A 21,729-nucleotide genomic window follows, 5' to 3' on the forward strand; every position below is an offset into this window, starting at 1 on the left:
GCCTGCGCGGTGCGTCTGACCCGCTCCACCTCGTGACCCCGCCTCCCGTCGCGTCGTGCGCCTGCGCCTTGCGCCGACCCGCTCCCCGCCTCGTGACCCCCGGCGCCGCCCACGCCGGCGATACCAAGTCTTCGTTTCAGGGCGAGAAAGTTACGGGTTTTAGTTAGCGGCCGAAAAGGGACCTGGCAACTGTTTCCAATGTCCCGTCACCGTCTGCTCTCTCACCCTTGCTGCCAGCCCCTGCCTCTCTATCCACCTCTTCAGCTCAGTTCAGTCGCTCAGCCGTTTCCGGCTCTGCGACCGCATGAACTGCAGCACAAAAGGCCTCGCTGTCCATCTCCAACTCCCGGAATTTACCCAGAATCGTGTCCATCGAGTCGGTGATGCCATCCAACCATCTCATCCTCTGTCGTCCCCTTCTCCTGCCCTCAATCTTTCCCAGCATCAGGGTCTTTTCAGATGAGTCAGCTCTTTGCATCAGGTGGCCAAAGTATTGGAGTTTCCGCTTCAGCTTCAGTCCTTCCAATGAATATTCAGGACTGATCTCCTTTAGGATGGACTGGTTGGATCTCCTTGCAGTCCAAGGGACTCTCAAGATTGTCTTCTTCACCTCCACAGTTCAAAAGCATCAATTCTTCGTTGCTCAGCTTTCTTTATAGCCCAACTCTCACATCCATACATGACTGCTGGGAAAAACATAGCTTTGACTAGTTGGACCTTTCTCAGCAAGGTAATGTCTATGCTTTATAATACGCTGTCTAGGTTAGTCATAACTTTTCTTCCAAGAAGCAAGAGTGTTTTAATTTTATGGCTGCACTCACCATCTGCAGTAATTTTGGAGCCTCCCAAAATAAAGTCTGTCACTGTTTCCACCATTTCCCCATCTGTTTGCCATGAAGTGATGGGGCCAAGAGCCATCTTAGTTTTCTGAAAGTTGAGTTTCAAGCCAACTTTTTCACTCTCCTCTTTCACTTTCATCAAGAGGCTCTTTAGTTCTTCACTTTCTGCCATAAGGGTGGTGTCATCTGCATGTCTGAGGTTATTGATATTTCTCCCAGCAATCTTGATTCCAGCTTGTGCTTCATCCAGCCTAGCTTTTCTCGTGATGTACTCTACATATAAGTTAAATAAGCAGGGTAACAATATACATCCTTGATGTACTCCTTTCCTGATTTGGAACCAGTCTGTTGTTCCATGTCCAGTTCTAACTTGCTTCCTGACCTCCATACAAGTTTCTCAAGAGGCAGGTCAGGTGGTCTGGTATTCCCCTCTCTTTCAGAATTTTCCACAGTTTATTTTGATGCACACAGGTCAAAGGCTTTGGCATAGTCGATAAAGCAGAAATAGATGTTTTTCTGGAACTCTCTTGCTTTTTCTGTGATCCAACGGATGTTGGCGATTTGATCTCTGGTTCCTCTGCCTTTTCTAAAACCAGCTTGAACATCTGGATGTTTACAGGTCACGTACTGTTGAAGCCTGGCTTGGAGAATTTTGAGCATTCCTTTACTAGAGTGTGAGATGAGTGCAATTGTGCGGTAGTTTGAGCATTCTTTGGCATTGCCTTTCTTTGGGATTGAAATGAAAACTGACCTTTTCCAGTCCTGTGGCCACTGCTGAGTTTTCCAAATTTGCTGCCATATTGAGTGCAGTGCTTTCACAACATTATCTTTTAGGATTTGAAATAGCTTGACTGGAATTCCATCACCTCCACTAGCTTTGTTTGTAGAGATGCTTCCTAAGGCTCACTTGCCTTCGAATTCTAGGATGTCTGGCTCTAGGTTGGTGATCACGCCATGGGTGATGGGTCATGAAGATCTGTTTTTGTATAGTTCTTCTGTGTATTCTTGCCACCTCTTCTTAATATCTTCTGCTTCTGTTAGGTCCATGCCATTTTTGTCCTTTATTGTGCCCATCTTTGCATGAAATGTTCCTTTGGTATTTCTGATTTTCTTAAAGAGATCTCTAGACTTTCCCATTTTATTGTTTTCCTCTTTTTCTTTGCATTGCTCTCTGAGGAAGGCTTTCTTAGCTCTCCTTGCTCTTCTTTGGAATGCTGCATTCAAATGGGTATATCTTTCCTTTTCTCCTTTGCCTTTCACTTCTCTTCTTTTCACAGCTATTTGTAAGGCCTCCTCAGACAACCATTTTGCCTTTTTGCATTTCTTTTCTTTGGGGATGGTCTTGATCGCTGCCTCCTGTACAATGTCATGAACCTCCCTCTGTAGTTCATCAGACACTCTATCAGATCTAATCCCTTGAATCTATTTGTCACTTCCACTGTATAATCATAAGGGATTTGATTTAGGTTATACCTGAATGGTCTAGTGGTTTTCCCTACTTTCTTCAATTTCAGTCTGAATTTGGCAATAAGGAGCCCATGATCTGAGCCACAGTCAGCTCCCGGTCTTATTTTTGCTAACTGTATAGAGCTTCTCCATTTTTGGCTGCAAAGAATATAATCAGTCTGATTTTGGTGTTGACCATCTGGTGATGTCCATGTGTAGAGTCTTCTCGTGCTGCTGGAAGAGGGTGTTTGCCGTGACCAGTAAATTATCTTGGCAGAACTATTAGCCTTTGCCCTGCTTCATTCCGTACTCCAAGGCCAAATTCGCCTGTTACCCCAGGTGTTTCTTGACTCCCTACTCTTGCATTCCAGTCCCCTATAATGAAAAGGACGTCTTTTTTGGGTGTTGGTTCTGGAAGGTCTTGTAGGTCTTCATAGAGCCGTTCCACTCCAGCTTCTTCAGCGCTACTGGTCGGGGCACAGGCTTGGGTTACTGTGACAGCGAATGGTTTGCCTCTGGAACAAACATTCTGTCGTTTTTGAGATTGTACCCAAGTACTGCATTTTGGACTCGTTTGTTGACTATGATGGCTACTCCATTTCTTCTGAGGGATTCCTGCCCACAGTAGTAGATATAATGGTCATCTGAGTTAAATTCACCCCTTCCAGTCCATTTTAGTTTGCTGATCCCTAGAATGTCGAGGTTCACTCTTGCCATCTCCTGTTTGACCACTTCCAATTTGTCTTGATTCATGGACCTGACATTCCAGGTTCCAGTGCAACATTGCTCTTTACAGCGTCGGACTTTACTTCCATCTCTAGTCACATCCACAACTGGGTGTTGTTTTCCTTTGGCTCCATCTCATTTTTTTCTGGAGTTATTTCTCCACTGATCTCCAGTAGCATATTGGGCACCTACCAACCCGGGGGATTCATCTTTAAGTGTCCTATCTTTTTGCCTTTTCATACTGCTTGTGGGGTTCTCAAGTCAGGAATACTGAAGTGGGGTTTGCCATTCCCTTCTCCACTGCTTGCTGGGCTGCTGCTTCTGCTTACAGGCCCTGGGTGGGGCAGGGTGACTGGACCAATCCATCGTAGTAGGGCTGAGTTGGTGCTGATGTCAAATGATACCATCATATTAATAACAGGCTGGGGAGAGGGTGGAAGTGGCAGAGCTCCTGGTTCCTACTTCTCTTTCCTTTAAGAACTATGTGACGCAAGATCACAGCCGCGGGGGCAAGAAGAGGTGCGGAGCAGGCATTTTGGAAAAGTCTCCTTAAGGGCACCAGTGCCTTTCTTAACACCTCCTCCACAGTCTGTGGGGTCACACAACTATCGAAGGCCGACTCCTGTTTGTGCTTTGATTCCCATCCTCATCCTGTTGTAGGAATTTGTAAACTCTTTCTCTCCACCGTGCCTACCCTTCCCCCACACCTTTATAGGAGTGCTTTCATGATAACATGCGTGCTTTCATTATTTTATATATATATATATATCACTTTAAAAATAGTCTTTTAACCTACGCTGAGTTCTACCTACTGTCAAAATTTCTCTGCTTCCCTTTCAGAAGATTCCAAAATGGCTCTTTCTGTAGTCAACCCCTCTCTCCTTCCCTCAACCTTTCTATTTAGGCCAACATCTCCACCTCAACTGTCCCTTAAGGTCAACGAGCAGAAAAGCCAAAACCAACCATTACTTCTCTCTCTCTTCATTCCACACTCCCCCCTTGAAATACTTTCTTATCCAGCTTTGGTATCCCCCTGGTTTTCTCCCTGTCTTTTCCCACAGATAACACCTCCTCAGTCCCCTAGGCTGGCTTTTCTTCCTATACCATCTTTCCCCTTCTCCTAACTTGTAATACCTCTGTGTGATGATAGCTACCACTTTGGTGTCTTTATCCCTGACCTTTTCCTTCAACTCCGGACTGCTCTTTACCTACTTGATACATCTACTTGGATTTCTAACAGGACTCATTGGATGTCTGGAACATGGATGATTGCTCCCCACATGCACTTTCCTGCTTTCCCCACATTATTCTAGGGCACCCCCATCCACTCCGCCATAGAGGTATCCTGGATTCTTCACCGCTGCCTTTATGCGGCCCATCAGCAATGTCTGTCAACTCTTATTTCCAAAACCTTTCAAACCTCTTCTCTTTCTGTCCCCTCAGCTCTTTAATTCTTGCTCCAACTTTGAAGGGGGGGGGAACAAAACTTCTGAACCTTTTTTCCCTCTGCTTTCTATCCTGCTCCCCTAGCAATCAGCAGTCAAGAATAATCGTCTCAAAACAAAAGTGATCAAATCAAAGTCACTTCCCTGTTCAAAATTCTGACTTCCTAGCACAGTGGAAAATCCAGATTTTTTAAAAAAGGGTTACAGATGTATACCCTGCCTACTGCTCTCATACCTCTTCGCCCCCACCGCTTATCTGTACACTTCAGCCACATTTTCCTTCTCTCTTTTCTGCAAGGTAAAGGTGAAGGTGAAGTCGCGCAGTCGTGTCCAACTCTTTGCGACCCCGTGGACTGTAACCTACTAGGCTTCTCCGTCCATGGGATTCTCCAGGCAAGAATGCTGGAGTAGATTGCCATTTCCTTCTCTAGGGGATCTTCCCCACCCAGGGATTAGAACCCAGGTCTCCTGCATTGAAGGCAGACACTTTAACCTCTGAGCCACCAGGGAAGCCAACCAAATTCCTCACTTTAGGGGCTTTGTGCTCACTATTGCCTCTGTCTGGAATACTCATCTTTGATTCCAGCCTAAACCCCGCTTCTGATTGACAGTTTCCATTTCACTCCAGTCACTCAGCCTCCAGTTGCGCCTCCCCCATAGCGTTTATTACTGCTTGGCACCTTCTGTCAGCCCCTGTCCAGCCAGAATGTGAGCTTCAGAAGAGCAAGGACTTTTCTTTGGTCATTGCTGTTTCTCAACCACCTAAAATGATGCCTGGTTCAAAAAAGGGGCTCTAGTGTTTGTTGATGAGCAAATGACCCTGTTTGTCAAAGTAGACCAAACATTTCACATCTCAAGGGAGATATTTATATCCAACCCTCTTAGCTCAGCTAGGGCTACTTATAAAAAATGGCAACACTAGAACAGTTTTCAAAGTCAACCTATTGTTCAGCACAACAAGGACTTGTCCCTTACATTAAGGACACTTGTGAAGCTTCACACAAAAGAAAGTGACTTTGATTATACCTCTTGACTTACAAACAAGCTGCAGCTCTACATTGTTATCTTTTTAATTATACCTCATTTTGCTCTGCCTTTTTAGGCACATAGTTCAGTTTTTTGAAGCATGAGAAAAGGTTTCCAAGGTTTGCCAATATATCAAGGTGTACAACTGTCTTCAGACTCTCTGGATCCCTGTGGGCAAAAACCTATACACAGCTAGTGTCTGATCACTAAAATTTCCCCATATATAGGCATTCTGGAACAACCTGATCAGTAGATCAAAACAAACCTACAAAAAGAGGGATCAACTCCAAATAACTTCCCTTTAAAGCATTGTATGGTGTGGTTAGTATCTCTGTCCAGCAGATGCAAAGTTCTGAGCAAAGATGAGCTACACGTTCTTTGTGCGTTTACCTCTTGTTTACATTTGAGTTGTCCCTCAAATGCTTTTTGAATGAATAGTTCATCTTCTCAAACTAATTCTTACTCTCAAATATCTTGGTGTGATAAATAATCAAAGTTCCTAGGAAAAAAATGGAAATGTTTGGCTGAAGAAACAGGCCATACAACCCTAACTTGGAGCAGACTGGTTACTCAGTAAGTACCCACGTCTAGAAATACTTCAAAAAGCAAATTATCCTCCATACTCTTGGTTTAAACATAGTAGAGAAGTGATAGAGCCTAGTTGGGCTTCAACCCGGGGCTATGATCTTATTTCCACGGTCACATACTCCATCCTAGCCTCCAGCTTCTGTACCAATTGTCTGTCCACGTGGTGACAGAACAGGGGAAGAAGGTTGCTGGGGACGGCCAGGGGTTCTGCCAGAGAGGCTGTAGGCATCTGAGCAATCTCCCAGGCAGTGAGAACCACCATGTCTGTCCTGGAGGGCAGAGAAGAAACACATCGGCATCTTAGTGTTTATGCGGGAAAGAGACTCAGGGCCCAGGTTTCTTGTTATCTTCTACCACCACTTACCACCCTCTGCACCTACAGCAATTAAGATAGGACGTTCGCCTGTCTGGTGTGGCCAGGCAATGCTTAGTGCTTCACGCGTCTTCCGCCTTGCCTAACCTTCAGGTCTCTAACTGGTTAGTACTGTCACCCTTCGATCCCCAGTTTATACAGGAGGAGCACGCTAAAGAAAGTGAAATGATGTGCCCCAGTGCTATGCTGATGGTAAGTGACAGAAGCAGAATTCACACCTAGGTCTGTTATATCTAAGGCTTGTTTCTGTTCTTGCCTGGAGAATCCCATGGACGGGGGAGCCTGGCGGGCTACAGTCCACGGGGTCGCAAAGAGTCGGACACGACTGAGCGACTTCACTATATATTGCCTCCCATGAGGGACAGCACTCTAGGCACTACAGGAAAAAAAAAAAGAGGCAAAACAGCTACAACTCTGCTAGTTGCCTCTTCTCTGTCCAACCTCCTCCCCGGTGCTTGATTAAACCACTCAGGAAACAGCTACTCTGATTTAGCCTACATATCCCAGGGGATTCCCAGGTGGCGCTAGCAGTAAAGAACCTGCCTTCCAATGCAGGAGATGCAGGTTCGATCCCTGGGTTGGGACGATCCCCTGGAGGAGGGCACGACAACCCACTCCAGCAGTCTTGCCTAGAGAATCTCATGGATAGAGGAGTCTGGCAGGATACAGTCCACAGGGCCACAAAGAGTTGGACATGACTGAAGCAACTTAGCACACATCCCAGTGGTACTGAAATAGTATTTACAAGGTTTTTATGATCTTACCAAGCTGAATGGTCACTGCTGGGCTCCTTGAGGGAAGAATTCAGAGACACCAGCTGCTCCCCATGACTTAGCAGTGCATAGAGCAAAGATATGCCAAACTGCAAGTGATAAATTGTCAAAGTGTCCAGGGTGAAAATGAGTTTACCAGAGGCATCCAGTGTTTGCCTGGCTCTGTCGTTTCCCAACTAAAAGGGCAAGTTCACAGGTGCAGATGGAGTCCAACACCCATAGACCCAGCAAGTTTACCCTGGCTGGCCAAGAAACTCTGAGCTCTTTCCAAGGAAATCACTGCTCTGAATTGTCCAAAGATTCCTCTGGGGAGCTGATGATGAAATACACAGTTGTGGTCTCTACCCTGAGGAGTCAGAGACTGTAGGTTGGGAATGGACCCAGGAATCTGATGCGGGTAGGATGTGGAGCCCATTTTAAGAGGCACTGCATGAGGTAAAGATCTTCAGAAGGGATTCACAGGATAAGCCACTAGAATATTAGAAGATACGAGATCTTTCACATATATATTTCACCTTGTATTTATTATGCACCTAATATAAGTATAGTGTTCCATTTATAAGATTTATAAACACACAGGTGGTGTAGCTCAGAATATTTTTTGTAGTAAAAGGATTCACTATCAAAAATGTTGGGTGACTTCTGGTCTAGAGGCACCATCATCATCTGGAGCTTGTTAAAAAAGCAACCCCACCCTGGGTCCATGCCAGTTGGCACCTGGAGCCTCCTGTGGAGAGGCCAGAGCCTCCCACACGTGTTACCTGATTCTGAAGCACCACAGTGATTGGCCGCTCAGAGGAGCCAGGTGGTAGCCGCATGAGTCCCTGAAGTCCTTGGAGGAGTTCCCAGAAGGTCAAGTGCCTGATACATTTGCTTAGAGGTTGAAATAACATTTGCAGGGCCTGCAGGAAGATCAGTAAGGGCCTCTCTGACTCCTTGACAACTTCACCTCCAGTCTTTTTCCTGCCAACCTGCTTCTAGCCCCTTCTGGTCAGCTCAGACCTACCGGGCCCATCACCACTCGAGCGTCTTCATCCCTAGCAGCGGCCCTTCGACACCCGCTGGTCCTGCATGCCTTACCTAAGAGAAGGAGCTTGGGGCTTGGCACTATCAGGGGTGCCCATCTTCTCTAACTGCCAGAGCATACACACACCTGTGTAACCATATGCCTGCGGGTTTTCCTTCCTTCACTGTGCCTGAAGATCAAAGACCATCAGCTGCTCCTGTGGCAGTCTCTATGACCCCTTCCCCTCACCACCTGAAACCTTCTCTGGCTTCTCTGAGGGTGAGGAGTGGAAGGAGGAGAAGGGATAAGCATTGCTAACCCATCCACAAAACCATCCTCTCCTCCACTCCATGCCACACTACCTGATCGGCCACATCCCTCTTGACCAGGAAGGGCAGGTGGCGGGTGATGGCCAGCAGCAAGCTGACAGCTCGATCTCGGGGCAGGAAGGGGAGGAGCCGGGCCACCAGGGCTTTCCCCTTCCCCACGGACAGCGCCTGCAGGAAGCCGTCATCCGCCGCCCTGCAGGGACACAGGCAAACATGGCAGGGCTCGGCTAGAGCAGAGGGCCAGGGTCAGAAGGGAGGGGCCGAAGCTAAGCCACTGTCTCCTCCTGGGATGGGGTGTGACCGTCCCACACTCACTCCAAATTATTCTGCCCCTGGGCCTTTAAGGCCTGGAAGAGCTTCTCAACCTGGCTGCTCCGCTGCTCTGAGTCACGGGGCTGGGCCTCCTGCTGGCCATCCTCTATCTCCAGCAACTGAAGGAACATCTGGGAGTGTGAGGGTGGGGAGAGAGGGAGAAGGGGCCAGTGTGAGCATATCCTGTTCTTAGGGGAGGCAAGGAACTCACTGCTAAGGCTGAGGTCTCACCTTCTCAATCCGGTACAGCACCCACAGCCTCTGACTGCTTGCAGCTGCTGTCTCCTAGAGAAAGAGCCCCTGGCTGTCAACAGCAGCAGCCCATGCCTAGGCAGGCCAGGACGTGAGCTGGAAAGACTAAATCGCAAAGCCCGATCACTTCTCTTTCTCTTAGCTCACAATCAGAACTCAAGCATGACAGTGCTCCCGACCTTTCTCCAAAACACAGGGAGAGAAAAAGGCTGCAGGAAGATAAACTCCTACCTGCTCTTGAGTTCCGTGGGGCACAGCATCAATAGCTCGGCGAGGGGTAAAACACGTCGATACAGCTACCTGGCCCAGGGAACCCTCAATTCGAACCACTGTGTGGAAGGAGTCAGACAGGTGCATGCCCCTCTGCTTTCCACCTGGGTCCAGCCAGATGTCCACCCCAACCCAGCAGGTCAGCCCCGGGCCTACCTGATTCATAAGCCTCCGCCTTCTGAATGTAAGGTGTGACCAGCTTGAGAGACTCAAACCTGCTTCTTCGCCCAAGCAGCTCTTCATCTGCCTGCTTCTTCTCTAGTTTCTGATAATATTCCTGAGAGTTCACGGATTAGTCAAATGTATACTCGTTGTTTCGGAGAAGGCAGTGGCACCCCACTCCAGTGCTCTTGCCTGGAGAATCCCATGGACGGAGGAGCCTGGTGGGCTGCAGTCCATGGGGTCGCTAAGAGTCAGTCACGACTGAGCGACTTCACTTACACTTTTCACTTTCATGCATTGGAGAAGGAAATGGCAACCCACTCCAGTGTTCTTGCCTGGAGGATCCCAGGGACGGGGGAGCCTGGTGGGCTGCCGTCTATGGGGTCACACAGAGTCGAACACGACTGAAGTGACTTAGCAGCAGCAGCAGCAGACTCGTTGGTTAAACGTAGGAGTTAGGGTTCTCCGGTGTGACCTCTTAGTACACCCTTGTCTACAGCATTCATTCCAGAAGTGCTCCTGGGATGTAAGGCCCTTCTAGAGCCATGATAAAACATCTTCAGCACCCTAAGCCCCGTGCCACCTGATCTGGGGCCCCCATCCTAAGGGCTTGAAGAGCTAGGATGGAAAGGTAGAGAAGCAAAGCAGAGAGCCCAGAAGTAAATGTGCCCCAGGGTCTGCAGGCTTCCTTCACTCCTTATTCTAAGTTATACGCGGTCACGCCATCCTCCCCCTCCCCATTTTAATTTGATGGTCCTACCTGTTCTGTCCCAAATCAGCGTTCTCTGATGGCATGGCAGACCACCTCTCTCCACTGAAGGACAGAGGGGACACTGCTGTCAACTGGCCTCTCAGCCAGCTCTACTCTTGTGTGGGCTGGCACGGCAGCTCTACTATCTTAAGACTGTGAAATCCAGAAGTAAAATACAGCCACTGACTGAGTTAAACAAAGGTTTGAAAAAGCTCCTTCACTGAGAAGCAATGTCTAAAAGCCAAGAGTGTAAGATGATCACATTCAACTGATTCTGGCAGAAGGTAGAGAGGTTTTGAAGCATGGTGGGAAGAAAGAAAGAATCTAATGTCAATAGGAAGGAGATAAAGGTGGGAACCTTGCTAGTGGGCTCAGGTGGTTGAAGAGAAAGTGAAATAAAACTTAGACAATCCAGAAAGTGAAAGTGCTACTTGCTCAGTCGTGTCCGACTCTTTGTGACCCCACGGACTGTAGCCCACCAGGCTCCTCTGTCCATAAGATCCTCCAGGCAAGAATACTGGAGTGGGTAGCCATTTACTTCTCCACGGGATCTTCCCAACCCAGGTATCAAACCCAGGTCTCCTACACTGCAGGCAGATTCTTTACCGTCTGAGCCAAAGGGAAGCCCAGACAACCCAGAATTCATGGACAAAGGGTAGACAGGAAGAAGACAGAAAGGAGTCAAAAAACCCACATTTGTTCAAGAAATTGAATTCCATTACCTATAAAAGTTCCTTGTGTTTTAGATCTTAAAGAAAAGTAAAAGGTAAGTAGACGAATGTTTATAACAAGTCGTTTCCAAGAGAAACCGATGTGTACAAAAGATGAGAATGCCATTTTCAAACTGAGGAGGAGAAATTCTTGTCAAAGGATGGAGACAAAGATCTCCGAGTGCTTAGGGAATCACAAACAATCCCCTGCAGCTGCAATTTAGGAGAAAGGGAAGGAGTTTGGATGTCAAGTATAGAAACATGGCCCCATCTTTCACAGTCGTCCCTCCCACGAGAAGGGATGTGGCGGCTGTGAGCTGAAGGAAGGCTCTCAGGGCGATGGAGTCAGGCTGTTTGACTCCAAGGTCAGAGGCCCTGGGACTCACCTGGTAGTAATAGTCATCGAGGCGCGGCTTCTCACTCTGCAGCTGAACCATCTGCACTTTTACCACCCAGTCCTTCTCTTTCTGCGTCATGAGGTTAGCATAGGAGTCTGGCTGCTGAGGCCACTTCTTGGCTGGGGGACTTCAAGCCAGGAGGATGGCTCTTTAGACCTACACCTCCCCTCCTACCTAAACCCCACCCGCCTACCCCCCATCCCCAGAGAACTCCCCAAGGAATAGAGAGCCCGGAGCTGGGTATCAGGGGGAGGGTGGAGGGGCTTTGGGGGCAGGTGCCTTGCAGCAAGGGAAAACCCAGCCTGCAGGGGGCGCCACTCAGTCCTGCGTCTCCTCTAGGCTGCACCTTCGTGGTCGACCCTGCTGCTGCTGCTGCTTCAAGATCCGCTGGTGCTGAGGGTGGAGCTGGGTCAGATGGCTGCGGAGGCTCAGAAAGAAACGTGGGCTGGGTGGGAGCAAGCTCTTAGCACCCTCCCCCTTTCTTTTCACCTCTGGGAACCTCAACCGGACAGCTATGGGACCTGACCGGCTCAGGACCCTCCCCAACGTCAGCCACATGAAGCGTCACTATCCTAGCTCAGCAGAGTTCACACCCCCTCCAAGATGTATGTCCCTGAGATGGGGCTGCAGGAAACCCTGACACAATGGAAACCACTTGGCCTGGCTATCAGGACTTCTGAGTCCTAGGCTCAGCTCTCCTGGGCCAGCTGACTCCAGAGAGTGCTGGGCTGGCGTCTTCTCATCTGTGAGGGAAGGGGCTGCATGTCAGCTCACGCTTCCCTTAGTGAGTTTCTCTAAGTACTTTTCTGTGGCAGCTGGTAGAAGGGCAGCCATGCCTCCTCAGCTACTACCTCCCATCTTCTGGAGGTGACCCAGCCTGTCTGGACCCCAGGGGAGGGGCGCCCTGATCTAGCACCTGAGCCTCAGGGGCCACGAGGTGGGCGGGCTGCAGAGAAGCGACGGGTCTGGTGCGGGCAGCTGAGGTCCAAAGTGGCGGGCTGCAGAGCCGGCGCTGGGAAGGGAGGGCCGGAACGGAAGGGGAGCCAGGTGGCCCGGGGTCTGCGAGAGGAATTTCAGGGTCTGAGAGAAGCACGTCTCCACCAACAGATCCTGCCTTTGCTGCTGGTTGCCTTTCTGCCCTAGGGTCTCACCTGTCTTTGCCTTGAAGAACCTCACCCAACATCTGCCACACTGGGGCCTCGCAAGCCAGTCGTGAGGACACCGGACTGTGGGCCCCCTCTTGTCTCCAGCAGGTCTGTCACCCCCTCGGGAGTAACTCTTGGCCCCTGACAGTGTGGAAGCCTGCGCTTTCTCCTCCATGTGTGGGTCAACTCCTCTTCTTTTCCCCCCGACTGTCATCAGACCTGGTCTTCAGCCCTTCTCAGACTCCTCTGAAGCCCTCCTCAGCCTACAGTTCCCTTCTCTTCTCCCTTCTGGATTTCTGGCAGCCCCTCCACTCCAGGTCATGTGCTCTTTCTAGCACGAGGCTCAGTGCTATTTATGTTCTGTAAGCTGGAATTGTTTGTCTTTTTTCTAGGAAGGCCAGCTGTCCCAGGACCCACTCTGTCTTTTACCAAGCTTCTCTGAACAACAGGCGTCCCCCCGTCCATACCCTTACCTCACTTTGCTGCATCCCCAGAGCAAGGTCAAGAGCAGAGTGTAATGTTAAGAAAGGGGACCCTCCAAACACTGCTTCTCAGCACCCCGTCTTTTTCTCACATCATGGAGATTGGAGACACCCGCCACAGGAAGTGCAAGGAGGCAGGGGGCACCCCCAGAACACCAGGGTCTGTGATTCCAGGGGAGCTGAGAAGACCTTTCTGGAACGGGAGGGAGGAAAACTCAGGCAGGAATGAGCCCCTGTGATAACATCTACCAGTGTTAATGGGGGAGGTGAGCAGCAGGACCAACAATTTCCAATACCCAGGATACAGGCAGCCTGGCCCTCCCTCAGTTTCAAAGTCAGTAGGGTCAGGACCCCCTCTCCTTCTGCCAAAAGGAAGCCAGCTGGCATCTGAGGAGTTAAGCTGAAGCAGGGTCTGAGTAACTTCATTTCTGCACGGGAACCCCTTGTGCCTCCCCACATGCTGACGGAATCCAAGGGACTGCAAGGACACAGGGGTCCAAGGTCAAAGACGACTCATTTCATCAGCTGGAATGAAAATGACTCATTTCAGGAGCAGAGCCAGCATCCCTGGGTGGGTGACGCAGCCCTGCTGGACCTGCGTTCAAGGTGAGGGCAGCATCAGAAACTAAGCGGAGACAGACGGAAGGGGGGAAGGGAGGTAAGAGTCTACTGGGGCTCAAGCCTGAAATAGAAAGTGCTCACCCACCTGGAGAGAGGTGAAGAGAGGAGAGATGCTGCGCAACAGCCTGTGAGACGCAGACCGCTCGGGACAACCCCACACCCTCCTGCCGCGCACCTGGCTGTTGTGGACAGCGCTCTGGACAGCTGGGTCCCCCAGACCGTCCTCCTCCTCCTCCTCCGCTCCCTCCTCCTCCACGTCTGGCGCTAAATCTGGACCCAGGTCCTCTTCCTCCAGTTGAGAGGCAGACACCAGCTCTTCCTCCAGAGCCAAGGGGCCACGGGGCTTGCCTGAGCCTTGGTTTAAGCGGCAGCCTGTGGAGGAGGTGAAACAGGCTCAGCTGCGAAGCGCCTGGCCGAGGGAGGTCGCTTCTCGTAGCACTTCTGGTTACAAGCCGTCTCTAGCACCATCTTCAAACATTGCCTCTTGCTGTATGAGTTCAACTCAGCCTCACTACCCCAGGCCGCCCCTAGCCACCCCTGACTGGAGCAAATAGAACCCGGCAGGTGCCAGTCGCCTTCACCTTCCTCAGCCCCTCTTGCATGGCCTCATTAGTACCACCACAGGCTTCCCCACCTGCTCATCCCCCTGACAGCCCTTTCTATGCCTCTTTAATCAACCAAGTTCCAGCTGCCCTGACTCGTGGCAATTTAACCCTCACGTGCCGGAGACCTTACATGCATATGTTCGCGTATGGCTCACAACCACAGTACAAGGCTGGTGTTGGTCATTTTTCTCTGAAGGTGAGGAAAATAGACCCCATAAGCGTGATCTCAGTCACCCTCATGATGAGCAGCAGGTAAAAGGGCTTGGGAATTACTCACAGCAGCTTCGACTCAAACACATTTCTATCCACTGAACCACAGCCCCAAGCCGCTGCACTCCTGGGATTGTTACCAGATACCACAGACCGTTTGGTGATATTACCTTGGAGGCACTTTATCTTTTCGGGCTGGCAGACTTGCTCTGTGGCTGTTTCCTCTGGCGAGAGAGCACTGTTAGCCTCTGGAAGGTAAACCTGGGACAGGGAAGAGACCCAGAGACCCCTGTCCTTAGTAAAGGATGGTCTAGCATCGAGACAACCAAGGCCTCCCCCCAGCAAAGCTGTTAGAAAAGTTTCGGTCCAGATCTCCAAGGAGCAGAATCCCAGGCTCTCAGACGGCCCTAACCCCCTCCACCCCCCTCCGACCTCAGCTCCAGGGAGCCGTCCTGCAGAGGGGCAGAAAGCAGAGGCAGGGCTAGGAGCTGGGGGAGAAGCGCGCCCGCCCACGGTCACCGCCAGCCTCAGTCTGCGCGCAGGGAGGGGTCCCAGCCTCCTGGGTGCCAGCACCCACCCCAGCGCCGCGGCTGGCCTTTCCGCTCGGCCTGGTCATGGCAGCCCGGGCCAGGCTGCGCCGCCCCCGCTTTAAGGTTCCCAGCCGCTGCCCTGCTCCCCCGTTAAAGGGCCAGCACCTCCAACCGCTGCGTCTCGGTAGAAACGTCAGAGCACAAACCCATGAGAAAGAAAAGCCTTGAAAGGGCAAGAGAATGAGAGTGCATTTTGAACCATCTGTGGTCGTGAGTACAGTTTATTGGGATGGGTTATCTGGGAGCAGGTACTTAAGAAGAGGATCCCTGTTTTAATAGGGACTTTCTCAGATTATGGTCTCTTCAATTCCTAAACTTGCTCCATTAAATTGGATAGGAAATCCCTGGTAGATCATGAGGCTACTACGGAGTAGCCAAGTTCTCAGTGCTTCAGGGCAGGATGCTTGTGGATCCTGAAAGGCCAGCTGGAGATACTTGCCCTTCCTGGGGAACTTGTGTCTGCTTGAGCTTGAGTCTGTTAGCCACTCTTAGTGAATGCAGAAGTCAGATCTTCCAGATGAAAACACTTCTGCATGAGCTACACAGATAATCCCCTATCTTCTTGGCTGCTGTAAATGGAAACCTGGTTCTGATGCTCAGGAGTAAAAAGAAAAGGAAATAACAATACAAATCAACACCTTAGGACTGCTGGTAGCAAATGCTGAGACTCGCCTGGGCCTCACCCAGCTCCTCAGTGATTCTGGGGTCTGTGCCCACGTCTTGTGTTCAGCTGAAAACCTCTGAAAAAACTGAAGAAATGAAGGGAACTCTCTCCATTAAAAATGCAAGTGAGAGGCCTATTGTCACGGTTACAGAGCCATGATTCTGGTGCCTCCAAAGAAAAATATTCTTTTCAAAAGTTTCTCTGTAGGTTGGAACTACATGAGTGAGGGGACAAATTTAAGTAGCTTGAAAGTTACTGAGGCAATCTCAAAAATGACAGAATGATCTCTGTTCGTTTCCAAGGCAAACCATTTAATATCACAGTAATCCAAGCCTATGCCCCAACCGGTAACGGTGAAGAAGTTAAAGTTGAATGGTTCTATGAAGACCTACAAGACCTTGTAGAACTAACACCCAAAAAAGATGTCCTTTTCATTATAGGGGACTGGAATGCAAAAGTAGGAAGTCAAGAAACACCTGGAGTAACAGGCAAATTTGGCCTTGGAATACGGAATGAAGCAGGGCAAAGGCAAATAGAGTTTTGCCAAGAGAACGCACTGGTCATAGCAAACATCCTCTTCAACAACACAAGAGAAGACTCTACACATGGACATCACCAGATGGTCAACACCAAAATCAGATTGATTATATTCTTTGCAGCCAAAGATGGAGAAGCTCTATACAGTCAGCAAAAACAAGACTGGGAGCTGACAGTGGCTCAGATCATGAACTCCTTATTGCCAAATTCAGACTTAAATTGAAGAAAGAGGGGAAAACCACTAGACCATTCAGGTATGACTTAAATCAAATCCCTTATGATTATACAGTGGAAGGGAGAAATAGATTTAGGGGACTAGATCTGATAGACAGAGTGCCTGATGAACTATGGATGGAGGTTCGTGACATTGTACAGGAGACAGGAATCAAGACCATCCCCATGGAAAATAAATGCAAAAAAGCAAAATGGCTGTCTGAGGAGGCCTTACAAACAGCTGTGAAAAGAAGAGAAGTGAAAAGCAAAGGAGAAAAGGAAAGATATAAGCATCTGAATGCAGAGTTCCAAAGAAAAGCAAGGAGAGATAAGAAAGCCTTCCTCAGTGATCAATGCAAAGAAAAAGAGGAAAACAACAGAATGGGAAAGACTAGAGATCTCTTCAAGAAAATGAGAGATACCAAGGGAACATTTCATGTAAAGATGGGCTCAATAAAGGACAGAAATGGCATGGACCTAACAGAAGCAGAAGATATTAAGAAGAGGTGGCAGGAATACATGGAAGAACTGTACAAAAAAGATCTTCACAACCCAGATAATCATGATGGTGTGATCACTCACCTAGAGCCAGATGTCCTGGAATGTTAAATGAAGTGGACCTTAGAAAGCATCACTATGAACAAAGTTAGTGGAGGTGATGGAATTCCAGCTGAGCTCTTTCAAATCCCGGTAGATGATGCTGTGAAAGTGCTGCACTCAATATGCCGGCAAATTTGGAGAACTCAGCAGTGGCCACAGGACTGGAAAAGGTCCGTTTTCATTCCAATCCCAAAGAAAGGCAATGCCAAAGAATGCTCAAACTACCGCACAATTGCACTCATCTCACATGCTAGTAAAGGAATGCTCAAAATTCTCCAAGCCAGGTTTTAGCAATACGTGAACCATGAACTTCCAGATGTTCAAGCTGGTTTTAGAAAAGGCAGAGGAACCAGAGATGAAATTGCCAACATCCGCTGGATCATGGAAAAAGCAAGAGAGCTCCAGAAAAACATCTATTTCTGTTTTATTGACTACACCAAAGCCTTTGACTGTGTGGATCACAATAAACTGTGGAAAATTCTGAAAGAAATGGGAATACCAGACCACCTGACCTGCCTCTTGAGAAATCTGTATGCAGGTCAGGAAGCAACAGTTAGAACTGGACATGGAACAACAGACTGGTTCCAAATAGGAAGCGGAGTACGTCAAGGCTGTATATTGTCACCCTGCTTATTTAACTTCTATGCAGAGTTTATCATGAGAAACGCTGGGCTGGAAGAGGCACAAGCTGGAATCAAGATTGCCGGGAAAAATATCAATAACCTCAGATATGCAGATGACACCACCCTTATGGCAGAAAGTGAAGAGGAACTAAAAAGCCTCTTGATGAAAGTGAAAGAGGAGAGTGAAAAAGTTGGCTTAAAGCTCAGCATTCCAAAAATGAAGACCATGGCATCTGGTCCCATCACTTCATGGCAAATAGATGGGGAAACAGTGGAAACAGTGTCAGGCGTTATTTTTCTGGGTTCCAAAATCACTGCAGATGGTGATTGCAGCCTTGAAATTAAAAGATGCTTGCTCCTTGGAAGGAAAGTTATGACCAACCTAGATAGCATATTTAAAAGCAGAGACATTACTTTGCCAACAAAGGTCCGTCTAGTCAAGGCTATGGATTTTCCAGCGGTTGTGTATGGATGTGAGAGTTGGACTATGGAAAAAGCTGAGAGCCGAAGAATTGATACTTCTGAACTGTGGTGTTGGAGAAGACTCTTGAGAGTCCCTTGGACTGCAAGGAGATCCAACCAGTCCATCCTAAAGGAGACCAGTCCTGGGTGTTCATTGGAAGGACCGATGCTGAAGCTGAAACTCCAATATTTTGGCCACCTCATGCAAAGAGTTGACTCATTGGAAAAGACCCTGATGCTGGGAAGGATTAGGGGCAGGAGGAGAAGGGGATGACAGAGGATGAGGTGGCTGGATGGCATCACCGACTCAACAGACATGAGTTGGGCTAAACTGTGATATTTGGTGATGGACAGGGAGGCCTGGCGTGCTGCGATTCATGGGGTTGCAAAGAGTCCGACACGACTGAGCAACTGAACTGAACTGAACTGAACTGAACTGGAGTTACTGAAACTCTTTTCCGATATCTAGTTGGGTTCAGGCCTTTTTGGTAATGTTATTCAGCTGTTTCTCACCATAACTTCCTAATAATTAACCCTGGTATTATCACCGAAAGGGCCAGATGGTGGCTTCCACTGTCCCAGAAGTGGCTGATGAGGCTGCTGTAGTGACCCGGCGTCGGGCAGAGCCACTCGCTGCATGCAGGTCTCCATTCTGAAGGGACTTTGTATGTCACTGGCACCGGAACCGGGGGGTTCCAGCTCGGTCTGCAAGATCACAGCCCTGTCTTGGCTGTTTGACGTTTCATTTGGGACCTAGAGGCTCTGTGAAAGTCTCCTCCCTTTGCCTGAAGTCTTATATGTCTACGGATCCTTTCGATTTTTCTAGCTTCTGCTATAGTTTATGCTAAGTTTAAGCCAAGCCTGGGTTAAACAGTGAATGAAACAATGCTACCAACGGTGGCATTATGTGAATAAATAGTGAATGAAACAATGTCTTAGACCTTCATAGAGCTTCCCAAATAAGATAAGAGGTACAGACAGGGGACCTCCCTGGTGATTCAGTGGCTGAAACTCTGAGTTCCCAATAAAGGGGCCTCGATTTGATCCCTGGTCAGGGAACTAGATCCCACATGCTGTAACTAAGAGTTCATAAGCCGCGACTCAAGGCCTGAATGCTGCCACTAAGACTCAGCACAGCCAAGTAAAATAAAATACATTTTGAACAGTTGGATCAGATAAAAGATACAATAGAACTGTACAGCACAGTATTCAGTCTCCCAGTGGAAAAATACAAAAAAGAATATGTATTTTTACATAGACTTTCAACAATCACTTTGCTATTCAAAAGAAAGTAACATAGTATTGTAAATCAGTTACTTCAACTTTTAAAAAAGATACATTAGAAGTGTTTACATTTGCTAAATAAAACACCTAAGGACCATCCCACTTTTATGGGGAGATTTTTAATCCATTATTTCAGTTTCTTTAATGGTTGTTGGTCTATACTGGTTTCAATTTCTTCTTGAGGCTTTTTGGTTCAAGTATATATCTTCTAGGAATTTTTCCATTTCTTGTAAGTTTTCAAGTTTATTGGCATAAAATCCTTCCTAGTATAGGAGCATTTTTTAAATGCATGCTATATCTGTACTTTGTCCTCCTTTAAATGTCTAATATTATTTATATATTACACCCTGCTTCTTTTCTTCTTTCCAGAGTTTGTTTTTTCAAAACACCATATATAAGTGAGAGTTTCTTCAGGAAATAGTACATTCAAATTGGATAATTATAATAAAATTATATTTATTAAGATAGAATTTTTAAAAATGTATAGAATGAATATAGTGTGATCATGAGGAATAGTACAGTCCCCTGGGACTAGTATAGCTTAGGCAAGAGGACAGAGGGGTTACCAGAACCTAGAGACAGGAAGGCTGTCTGGCTGCCAGGTAACTTCAACACCTGTGTCCAGTGGGCTCCATCGGATGGCCCTCTCCTAACCAACATCCCTTCTCTCTGGGATCTGGGACCTGCTCTTGTTGCCAAAATCTTGGCTTCCGGTCCTCTCATGCCAAGTAGAAATACAGTCAGAGTCTGGAAGAAACAGAGGAGAATAGCTATATTCTTTTTACCAGGCAAAAGGAAAGCACAGCAGACCAGGGCCTCAAGAACTGTGTCCCATGCTCTTGGGAACAGGGAGAGGCTTTATATCCTCATGAAGGTCTTGCTTATATATATTTTCCTTTGGAAAATTTTCGAAAAAGCCACAGCTGGCATCAGGCAACTCAGCAACTGAGTCTACAGTCCCTGAAGCCACAGGATGGATAGCTTTTTTGAAATGCAGAATGCTACAAGAGAGCGCAGGGGAGAAGGGTGCCAGGTGCGCGTTCACATGGAGTCAGAGAGTGATTAGCTTTGTTTAGCTTTGTGAAGGGCTTCCCTGGTGGCTCAGCGGTAAAGAATCTGCCTGCCAGTGGAGGATCCTTGGGTTTGATCCCTGGGCTGGGAAGATCCCCTGGAGAAGGAAATGGCAACTCACTCCAGTGAAATCTCATGGACAGAGGAGCCTGGCAAGCTAAGGTCCATGGACTTGCAAAGAGTCAGACACAACTTAGCGGCTAAACAACAACAACGACAACCTTGTGAAGGACAAGTCTAGCTACCACTGTTAGCAGTGACAGGCAAAGAATAGGCAGGGTTGCTTAGCTCTTGGCGGCCTGCTTGTCTGATCTGCGCTCAAGACCATTCATTCACTTCTGCTTTTGCTGCAACGCTCTCAAGGTGAGGACTCACCGCACAAGGCTCCCTCTCTTGCGAGGCCCTGTGGACTTCACTGCTCTTCATACCTCCCCCCAGCCCTGCTCACAGCTGGGTAAATCCTCCCTTCCCCAGACCCTCCTCAGTGACCCCACTGGAGTGTGCCGGCTGCTTTCTGTCAGGACCCGTCTCTCACCAGCCCGCTGAGTCATTCTTTTCTTGTTCTTATTCGGCTTCCTCTCCCATCTGTTAATCATCAAGGATTCTGAAACAGAACCGTTGGTCAGGGCCCCCGGGGCAACCTCATCTCTTGACTCTCAGCAGTCAACCTCACCCCTTACGTTAGTGAGAAAATAGAGGCCATTTTGAGCTTGCCAGGTGGAGAAGGCGATGGCACCCCACTCCAGTGCTCTTGCCTGGAAAATCCCATGGACGGAGCCTGGTGGGCTGCGGTCCATGGGGTCACACAGTCGGACACGACTGAAGCGACTTAGCAGCAGCAGCAGGTGGCGCCAGTGGTCAAGAACCTGCCTGCCAATGCAGGACAGGCAAGAGACGCAGGTTTGATCCCTGGGTGGGGAAGATCCCCTGGAGAAGGGCCTGGCAGCCTGCTGCAGTGTTCTTACCTGGAGAATCCCATGGACAGCGGAGCATGGCAGGCTGCAGTCCACAGGTTGCAGAGACTCAGGCACGCCGGAAGCGACCTGGCGCCCACACAGAGGCCGTCTGGGCTGATCCGCTCACATATTCGGGCTTCCCCTCCGGCTCAGCGGGTAAAGAATCCGCCTGCAATGTGGGAGACCTGGGTTCGATCCGCGGGTTGGGAAGATCCCCTGGAGAAGGGAAAGGCTACTGACTCCAGTATTCTGGCCTGGAG

General features: G+C 48.8%; 1 protein-coding gene across 11 annotated transcripts; it reads right to left on the minus strand.

The window, feature by feature from the left end:
- Window positions 1-5,383: 5,383 nt before the first annotated feature.
- PATL2 (PAT1 homolog 2) lies at window positions 5,384-15,129 on the minus strand. 11 transcript variants are annotated; one of them, XM_069597344.1, is made up of 15 exons: window positions 15,047-15,116; window positions 14,640-14,730; window positions 13,830-14,026; window positions 13,146-13,226; window positions 12,323-12,465; window positions 11,753-11,824; window positions 11,395-11,533; window positions 9,542-9,662; window positions 9,347-9,444; window positions 9,095-9,148; window positions 8,867-8,994; window positions 8,585-8,744; window positions 7,978-8,118; window positions 7,208-7,305; window positions 5,384-6,339 (listed from the first exon to the last, which is right to left on the minus strand). In XM_069597344.1, exons 1-15 carry the CDS (start codon window positions 15,083-15,085, stop codon window positions 6,162-6,164), a joined length of 1,740 nt encoding a protein of 579 aa, XP_069453445.1. In that variant the 5' UTR covers window positions 15,086-15,116; the 3' UTR covers window positions 5,384-6,161. The 11 variants fall into 11 exon arrangements, with proteins under 11 accessions (XP_069453445.1, XP_069453437.1, XP_069453436.1 ...); XM_069597336.1 differs by lacking the exon at window positions 13,146-13,226 and having other exon boundaries at window positions 5,509-6,339; window positions 15,047-15,129; XM_069597335.1 differs by lacking the exon at window positions 13,146-13,226 and having other exon boundaries at window positions 5,509-6,339; window positions 11,753-11,833.
- Between the last annotated feature and the right edge of the window lie 6,600 nt (window positions 15,130-21,729).

This window comes from Ovis canadensis, chromosome 7 (genome assembly GCF_042477335.2).
Source record: "Ovis canadensis isolate MfBH-ARS-UI-01 breed Bighorn chromosome 7, ARS-UI_OviCan_v2, whole genome shotgun sequence".
NCBI lineage: Eukaryota > Metazoa > Chordata > Mammalia > Artiodactyla > Bovidae > Ovis > Ovis canadensis.

What these genes read in the sequence shown, in the direction of transcription:
- PATL2 (XM_069597344.1), bottom strand. Translation starts at nt 15,085, where the DNA reads ATGACCAGGCCGAGCGGAAAGGCCAGCCGCGGCGCTGGG. An exon ending in CCTTGCACTTCCTGTGGCGG is followed by an intron (nt 12,466 to 13,145) that starts GTGTCTCCAATC and finishes TTCCTCTCGCAG; the next exon opens with ACCCCGGGCCACCTGGCTCC. An exon ending in CAGGGGCAGAATAATTTGGA is followed by an intron (nt 8,745 to 8,866) that starts GTGAGTGTGGGA and finishes GTGTCCCTGCAG; the next exon opens with GGCGGCGGATGACGGCTTCC.